The sequence below is a fragment of the Contarinia nasturtii genome, unplaced genomic scaffold, assembly GCF_009176525.2.
Source record: "Contarinia nasturtii isolate CC-2019 unplaced genomic scaffold, AAFC_CNas_1.1 Cnas_scaffold_493, whole genome shotgun sequence".
Classification (NCBI taxonomy): domain Eukaryota; kingdom Metazoa; phylum Arthropoda; class Insecta; order Diptera; family Cecidomyiidae; genus Contarinia; species Contarinia nasturtii.
Window position 1 is genome coordinate 1,007,083 of NW_022197846.1, and position 9,567 is coordinate 1,016,649.

General features: G+C 32.4%; 1 protein-coding gene and 1 long non-coding RNA gene across 2 annotated transcripts; one reads left to right on the forward strand and one right to left on the reverse strand.

Moving 5' to 3' along the window:
• Nucleotides 1–2,968: 2,968 nt before the first annotated feature.
• Nucleotides 2,969–4,234, reverse strand: LOC116339287. Its single transcript, XR_004200976.1, has 3 exons — nucleotides 3,616–4,234; nucleotides 3,258–3,537; nucleotides 2,969–3,038 (listed from the first exon to the last, which is right to left on the reverse strand). It is a non-coding gene; the product is annotated as an uncharacterized LOC116339287 (long non-coding RNA).
• A 3,251-nt stretch (nucleotides 4,235–7,485) lies between these two features.
• On the forward strand, nucleotides 7,486–9,039 carry LOC116339195 (juvenile hormone acid O-methyltransferase-like). Its single transcript, XM_031764915.1, has 2 exons — nucleotides 7,486–8,260; nucleotides 8,690–9,039. The coding sequence occupies exons 1-2, from the start codon at nucleotides 7,609–7,611 to the stop codon at nucleotides 8,863–8,865; spliced, it is 828 nt and encodes a 275-aa protein (XP_031620775.1). The 5' UTR covers nucleotides 7,486–7,608; the 3' UTR covers nucleotides 8,866–9,039.
• Nucleotides 9,040–9,567: the final 528 nt, after the last annotated feature.

Genomic DNA, 9,567 nt, shown 5'->3' on the forward strand with positions numbered 1-9,567 from the left:
CCATCTCTCAAAGTTTAGATTTCAATATTTCACAAACTATAGTCTCATAGGTCAGTAACTTGATTTGTACTTCTTTTTTACCAGTGGACTTAATAATTGTGCACTGTGCACATGCATGTTTAAAAAAAAAGTATGTATACATTTTCTACTCGATATTATCCTATACTAAATTAATGCCAATATTTCTTTACTTTCGAAATAGGGATAGGCAATTAATATTAGATTCTCATTTACTTGGAAAACATAACATAAAATAAAATATAAATGTTTGCTATCTAAATGAAAGATTTCATATAAAAGTGACGAACAAATCATTCAGGTAAGTTCGTATAAACTACGAATATATATATACAAAGTTCCCTTCAAAGAATCGAGATCAGGAATGTACTTTCTAGTCATTCGACGCAATTCTCAAAGATAGCTATGTCAGAAGTATCATTGCAATGAATCATCATTATTATTTTGTAAATATGAAAGAAGTGAAATAAAAACAGTTGGGATTGTTCTTTGAAAAAAATGGAGATTGAAAGTCTTACATCCGCAAATAGAAATATGAAATTTGTTATAAAATTCTTTTGACTTTTCTTTTATTCACATTTTTTAATCGCTGTGTCATCTTGTTTGTATTAAAGTACAAAATTTCAAAAAAAATTTATACATTTATGCTACAAAGATTTCACCAGGGAATTCTGGTCGGCCAGAACAGAAAGCATTTCTATGAATTCAAACATTATGCTTTTCTTTCTCCGTTTTTACTCGCACCAACATTGAACATATTTCAAAATTATATAATAAATGTCGTATTGATATGATGTTATGTATAAAAACATTTTTCCAAATGTAAAAATAGAGTAAAAGAAAAGAAAAAACCAAACCTTTAAAAAATAACAATAACGTGTGAAATTTGATCAAAAGAAATATACATCATACGAAGCTTAGCGAGTAAGTGAAGCTTAAATATTAAAATAATCCACAGATGTCACCAGTTAAAAAATGTTATAGTAGCATTGATTTTGTAACGTTTTTACTTCAAAAAAACTTTTATTGAAGAACTAGGTTGGAAAATCTACACGATTTTTAAAAAAATGTAATTTACGTAGAATATGTATACTCCACATTTTCTACAATACATTGTAGATTATTCGATATTAGATTCAGATTGCCACTGAAAACATTGTCTAAATTTGGTGAGTGAACGAAAAGTGTTTCTATCAAACAATATATTGAATTAACTGGTCAGTTGAGCTGACAGTACGTTAGCCAGGTAAATGGGCTAAAACAACAGACGTTATTGGTTTAATGATGAATCACTTTTCTAGTTTTAATAGAAGTGATTGTTCACTGTCTGGTTTCTATTGAAAAGCCAATAGACACATTCTCAATAAACACTACCAAAAAAATTCTATTAAATTTTTGGTGTTTCGATACAATTTCTGTTGCTTTTAATATGAGACACGAATTGAAGACAGTGCAATTTAAATAAAAGATTTTTCTGCGACACGGGAATCGAAACCGAGATACTTGGCTTGCCGGTCCATTGCTCCTAGCATTGATCTAACTATTAAGCTATCGCCTATCCAATATTCGCATTGCACTGTTTGTTTCTTCAATTCGGAGTTATTCGTTTTGTATATCTCTATTCACAACTGTAGTTCACAATGAACATTAGTTGTTGTGAAATTGGCCGTACTATGAACGGCACCCATGAAACACCGGTGAATAAGACCGTACTGCACAGAGAAGTGCGCAACTTAAATGGTTTTTAGGGAGAATTCCATTGTATGGTAAATGGTACCTATAATAATCGTATTATAAACGGTGCCAAAATTGAATAATCTACAAATTTTGTAGATTACATGGGAAAAAATATGTAATTTACATGGTAGTAATCTACATTTACAAAATGTACAAAATGTAGATTATGTATCAAAGTAATCTACATACCAACCCAGTTAGAGAAATAAAAATAAAACAAATTAAAATAACAGAAGCAAAACAATTCAAATTCTTATCCATTTTTTCATTTTTATTTATTGCCTTTCGATTGTACAAAAAATATTTGAATTTTCGACTTTAATAAATGAAAATAAAAGTGATTAATACTTTAAAATTGGAACTAAATTGAACTTTAGAAATCTTTGGATGTTCCTAGGAATGTTCTTTATCTATTTTTATCAAATCTAAAGTCAATATTTTTTTGCCCGAGCAATAGTCTGCGATTCGAGGTAGATGCTTTTGTGAAAATTGAATCTATTTAGATTGAAAAAAAAAGTTTTAATCCAAATATTTGCAACATTCGGATAGCATCTTTGAGCCAAAAAATGCTTCAAATATTTCTTGTTTCAAGATATTCCTTTTAATCAACTCAACCACCATGAGTCCCTGTATATTAATATAGGGGAGAAAAAAGTCGCAAAATAATGCACCATCTGTTGACGTGGTTATCAATGTATGTAATTACAAAGACGAAATTGTTGGATGGTGTCTTGACTAAATTTTCATATCGGTTGTTTTCAACCACAATTCGCACACGTCACCAGATGGCGTTTTTAAAATATGACATCGCTCAGTCATGGTGGTTGAATCAACGGTGTTCATTTCTGAAAAAAATACTAATAATTATAATAATTTATTTATTTACATATTGTTTTATTTAACACTTTTCCTGGCCGCTACATTCTATGTAATAAGCGTATACTTTCCACTTAGTCCGTTGCAACGGAAAACAAATTTGCATAGAATGCAGCGCCAACTATATGTGAATTTTATTTTTTATCGTTTTAGGCAATAAATCTATGGTTTCCCTATGGCTTCTTTACTTGACAAATAATAAATGTATTTTGTGCAAACTCAATATAATGTGTTTTTTTTTTTCAATTAATTTTCCATAATGATTTTTCAACTTGTTACTTTTCCGCACACATCACTGTTTAACAAGCATCATTTATATTAATGAGAGCAAAAAGGAGTTAGGAGTGGAATAAAAATATTAGATAATACTGCTATGTTTTCCCTTATGTTTTTCTATCCATGGTTGGCTATACCCAAAAAACATTTGTTGTGGCAAATTCATCCATTATCGGACATATGTTGACGGTCAATATTGGGGTCGGATTTGAGTGTAGTTTCAGTCATTTTCAACGTCGCAATGAACAGAGAAAAGAGAAAAAATAAACTCAGTTAGTAATTGAAACTCAGTTAGTAAGTATGAATCAACATCAATATACTATCGGTTCAGTTCAATAAATGATACTCACCTACGGGTTATTTTATATACCGAACTGCCGTACTTCGGTCAAGGCCACAAAACTCAAGCCCAGCTTAGGAACAAAACGTTACAATAATATTGCTTAAAAAGAAATCTTAATGCTACATGTAATTAAAACTGGTCGTCATCGGAATCATCGAGAACATAAACGTAGTCCTCGTCGTCACTAGAATCCTCATCGTCAGCTGCTTGATTTTGTACGGCAGCATTTTGATTCTGTGGTCTCAATAGTTGCGGATGAATGTCCAATCCCAACACCGTACAAAAATCTGAAACCAAAATCGTAAACAACAAATTGTTAGCCAAAACATTTTTAAACATTTTTAATTTCAGTGATCTTTTTTCACCTTTGTAGATGATGTTCTTGGCTGCAACGATATCCCGATGCCAAACAGTTTTCAATTGAAATGGAGCTCGATCATTTTTCCAAATGCCATGTGTTTAGTTGCCAGTTTTTGAAGAATACTTAAAGTTTTGACACTAAACCATCTGAATCCATTGGAATCTGGGTTGGCTGCACTCAATCGATTAACAAAATCAACTGCATATTCGGTTGCTTTTCATGGTGATAATCACGTTCGGTAAATTCCATTGCGATGACTCATCTTCACTTGGAATACAATGCTGACAAACTTTGTAACGATCGCTTTTGGTTCGTCGACCGAATGGCCGGACACATTTTGCACAAGTTTGCGATGTATTGTATTCGTCGACCAATCGTAAGATACAATTTCCCAACTTCTTGAAACTGTTAAATAGTCGTCGTAATCCGGGGCATCGCAATCGCTTCTTAATACCAATTGGCAGAGTATCATGATTTGCTGCTGCTCAGCATATAGCTGAGAGCTGAGAAATGCTGAACTCGTGCGGCTAACGCATTACGATCTTCGTCGCACGTTTTACATCCAATTCAGTGATGAGATTTCCTCGTCGATTCAAATTCAGTTCGTAGCGCCTTAGCGTGAAAAATTTCTTGATGCCACTGAATGCCCATACTTTGATGTTATTTTTCACGTTTGTTATGTACTGGGTAATGAGATGATTGAATGCGTTCCCCATGCCCTCGCAAGCTGGCCAATTTTCTGGACGAAGAATATCAGGACATGCTTGCTCCACAGTTCCTCGAAATGCAAGTGGTAATTTGTGGAAATTTTATTGTAATACCGAGGTGAAACATTTTCCAATTACACCATTCACGTATTTATTGAATTGATCATTCGTGTATTCATCGGATTCATCTTTAAAAAATCATTAATGAACAAAAACATTAATGACGCCAGAGTCGTAATTATTGTGGCCGAAAGGCACCAGTATGTGACCTGATCGATGAATCGTGCACGATATTTCTCCCGCAGCACTTGATTTGGAGTCATCTTCAACGACGTACTGCGCCCATTCTTGACTCTCTTTCTTCTCATCATGACAGATCTATTGTACAAAAATGAAAGAAAAAAATGCACCAAATATAGCATAGATCACAAACACAATAAGATATGAACATTTATATCACAAATCAAATGAAACAGTAATGAAGAACGCATTATAAAGATCACCTCTTACCTCAACAAAGTGACTCTGTATTCTAAATCGAATGATGAAATTTATTTCCAATGTGACATCAAATATTTTGCCGATCGAAATGTTGTTGGAATATTCACAGTAAATTCTATCAACACTCTGTTATTTCGAAATTAAAACAAAGACAGTCACAAAACCAACTGTGAATATATATCCATTCCACAGGGAACAGCATTCCGAACACACAAAATCGTTTTTGAAATTGACAATAAAACCAATTGATCGCCCAAACCACGCTTCAAACACTCTCATATAGTTCTCAAGAAATCCTATTGAAAACAAAACAAAGTTTTATTGTAAACAAAATCGGTTGGTGCGATAGATGTTTATACTAACAATACTGTCACACGATGCGAGCACATTTTTAATACATATAAATGAATATCTTTGGATTTGGTTTGACACATATACACCGCGCGAGTAGAAAAATGTCAGTTGCATTTCGAAAATTCAAAATAATATTTCCACAAATAAAGAAAAAAATGTAATGAATGACTAGTAAAAGAGTTCTTCTGCAGAGTTTTAAATTAAATTATGCATATCTCTTTCCGAATAAATTGTTTAACCGTTTAACGTTACATTTTTCAACGTTAGAATGTTCTAAAAACATTACAAATTTGTTTGCTATAGCAAAAACTACATCAACAATAATTGAAACAAAATATATGCTTTGGAAAACACTTGTTCATAAATCGAATTTATTAATTGGGAAATGTGTCGCGTATGAAAACTATTTTCAGTTCAAGAGCTCAGGCTAATTGTTCTGTTATTGCTTTTGATAATTGGTGTTATAGAATTTTTCTTTCGCAATTAATCTCATTGCTTTAAGGCATATAATTATAATTCCCCGATTATACACTCACAATCTTGAAAATGGCAAATGGAAAATTGTATTCCGACTCGTATTCTCATCAGCATACGTCCTCAAGGGAAAAATTTAAGGGGGGGGAGGGTAATTGAAAAAAATCGAGAGGGGTAAGCAAAAAAGTGAAGTGTCTCCTCACTTTTTCGGCGAAAGTCCCTAGCAAATTTAAATAATTTTTCTTACATTGAAAACAAAACTGAGGAGCAAAAAAAAAGGTCCTCACTTTTTTTGTGAAAATCCCCAGCAAATTGAAAGAATTCTTTGAAAATTTTGAAGGGGTAACACTTCGTCAGGGGGGGTAATCGGACCCCTCGGACCCCTGCTGAGGACGTATGCTTATCAGCCGAAATTTAAGCGATAATTGTGACGAGCAAATACGGTATTAAAAGACCACAAAATGACAGTTTTATCATGACAAAAAAGAACATTTTTGTCCATTTTTCGAAGCTTTCGTTCACTTTCCAAAAAATTGCTTTTACCACAACCACTTGTTGAAGGATTTATCAACAACAAAAAAAAATAATTTCATCAAATATGATTTTCAAATTATACATCACTTACTTTTTTCTATGATCATTTCAAAATTGGCAATCAATTTGAAAAAAATGTTTCATTCGGATTATAATCAATGAAAATGAAATAGCCGTGCCCAATCCAGTCATCCATATAAAGAATCCATATACACACTAACGGTCTTGGCTTCGATTAGAAAACATATAGCTGACGATATTAAATGATCCAAATTGAAAAACTTGTCAATGGAAAATATTTTGCTTTGCCAGCAACTAGTGAGAAGCCAAGAACTACTGTAAATTTTAATTTGTCTTACATCTTATATATGCTTTGCTCTCGCTTGTTAAATTCTACCTGTTCATCAAATATTTATTTACAATCAAAAATCTACATATTCTGCGTTGGAAAATTTACACGTTTTTTGGTTTGTAAAATAAGTAAATTACGTAATTTACGTCGAAATGTAAAAAATCCAACATATCTATCTGGAAATTTGATTTAAAAATTGGTTGAATTGATAAATGATGCATTGTTTATAAGTGGAAAACAGAGTTATAAGATTTGACGAAAGTCAATTCTCGAATGAGAAGGAAGCAAAGCGTAAAAAATTTCTTCTCAAACAACATTTTGGTACTTCGCTGGGCAGTAAGATCATGAAAAAGTGTCCATTTTCGCTTCGAAGGTGATGAACATAGCATGACATACATGTCAACTCAAACGAATATTTTCCCATGGGTAGTTTGTCCACAACGAAATACGTAACAGACTTTCTGAAGACCATTCAAAGGAATCGATAAATATTTTACTTCTTTTTGACACAAACAGTGTTTAATTTAATGAAATTTTTTTCATTAAAACAAACAACTAAAAATAAAATATAAAAATTTAAATCTATTTTTGAAGAAAGCTGTGTAAAACGGAATTTTGAAGAGAAAATTTACAATAATTTCCTTTTGGAACGTTGATATTTGAATTTTCATTAAGCAAATAGTTATTTTCAAAGTCGACGTGCTAATTCGACCGGGTAATTTACTTACGTAAATTACGGTAATAATTACATGTAATAATATTTTTCGTACCAACCCAGTTCATCTTGTTTGTAAGCGATATACGTACTGGCAAAACTTCGATATACAAATTCATAAGTATTGGCGTTAGCATCGATATTGGCTAATTAGCATCCGTGTGTTTTAATATTCTATATAAGAAGCAACCCAATCGAAACTTGCGTAGAATAGTTTGTGTATTTGTTTGTAAGAGTTCAAAAGAATAGTGAATAAAACAACATAAAACTTAAACTATCTTCAATTTTAATCGATCACAGTTTTTGTCTTAATTTTATTTTTGCAAATTGTACGGTTAACTAATTCTGAAGAAACAAAAAATGAATAATGCAGCATTATATCAACGTTCAAACGGCTTGCAACGATATGATGTGCAACAAGTGCTCAAATTTTTTTCACATGTATTGAAATGGCGACCAGATGGCTGTGATTCTTTGCTTGATATTGGATGCGGCAGTGGTGATGTTACGATCGATTTCATTTTGCCCATTTTACCGAAGAATTTCAAACGTTTAGTTGCAGTTGATTTATCAAATGATATGATTCAATATGCACGTGAAAATTACATTCTCCCGAATATTTTCTTCAATCAATTCGATTTGGGAACTGATGTGGACAAGCAATCTTTACGTGAAATTGAGAAATTTGATCATATTACTTCATTTTTTTGTTTGAATTGGGTAAAAAACCAACAAACTGCAGTGCGCAATTTTTATAAGCTGCTGAAACCAGGAGGTGATTTTTTAGTGCTTTTTGTCGCATATCATCCTATATACGATTTCTACAAGAAGCAATCTAAAAGCAAAAGGTGGTCCGAATACATGGCTGACGTCGATGAATTTATCTCACCATATCAATATTCGGAAAATCCAGCTATTGAGTTTCGTGACCTCTTAACTGAGTGCGGCTTCTCAAAAGTTAACGTTGAAACGCTTGAAAAGTGCTACACATTCAATGGAAGTGAAGCTAGAAGTAAAATGAAATATATACACTAGCCTGAAAAAGTTTGAGACCACCTATGTATTTTCTCATTCTGAGAAACATATGAATTTTGGCATATTTGTCTCTACATCTAATGAAGAACAAAATAGTGAATCTTCATGAAAAAGTATTTAGTTCAATGATATCAAAAAATTACCAATTTTATATGAAAACAGAACATTGAAAAATTCGGATGATTACAATTTCAAAACTAGTAAATATTTTTTCATGAATATTCACTATTTTGTTCTTCATTAGATGCGCAGATAAAATGTCAAAAATCATAAGTTTCTGAGAATGGGAAGTATATTTTTCGGATTGACAAAAATTGACATAGGTGGTCTTAAAATGTTTCAGGGTAGTATTTATAACATTAAAATTAATCGTACTCTGTGTTTTATAAAATGTCTATCTTTTCAGATGCTTTCAATTCGTTAAATCCATTCATCGATCGCATACCGGCTGAAAATCGACAAGAATATTTGGATGAACTTATGAATCTATTTGTGGATGCGGGATTTGCAATCGATGAGGACAACAAAACACGTCGATTTGCTCCAATGTATAAACTTGTGGTTGCATATGGTACCAAATGATGACCACTTGTTCTGAACCAAGATACAATTTTCCACAAAAAGTTTGGCTTTGAAAAAGATGCTATTTTTATAATTTTTTGGGACGGGTTTTTTAAGGACATACGTAAAACATATGTGTAAAAAGTCTTTGGAATAAATTCAGAAATTCATGCCATTTGAACAACAAACACATAATATTAAATTCGTTTTTATTGGTATAAACCTTTATTCATAGGCTATCGAATAGCACATTCATTTTACACTTAAAAGGCCATTGTCTTCGTTTTTTCTCAGCAGGGTGTAAAATAAGGGTGAATCAAGCAGAAAATGTAAATCAACGCATGGAAATGTGAATCAAGACATCCGGTTTCGTGAGTCAAGAAAATGTTTTAAATTAAAAAATCAAAAAAATTAAATTCGCGAATCGAAAACAAAAATACACTGCCAGTTTTTGGCCGTAGGGCTTAATGTAAAACATGGGACCGTACTACTAACCAGTAAAGTGCACAAAGTGTTACTAAAAGTTTTTAATTTCACCTATATGGATCGATATAATGTGCCGAAAAAATAAATTTGTGAAAATAAGGGGGGCCCAATCGAAATAGGGGGGGGGGGGGGCAGGGGAGTACCCCACCATGCCAAAATTTGGTCGGATCAAAAAATAATGTACTACGAAGTTGTTCAGAATGACGAGAGAAATTTTTTATGACCCCTGCCCTACAA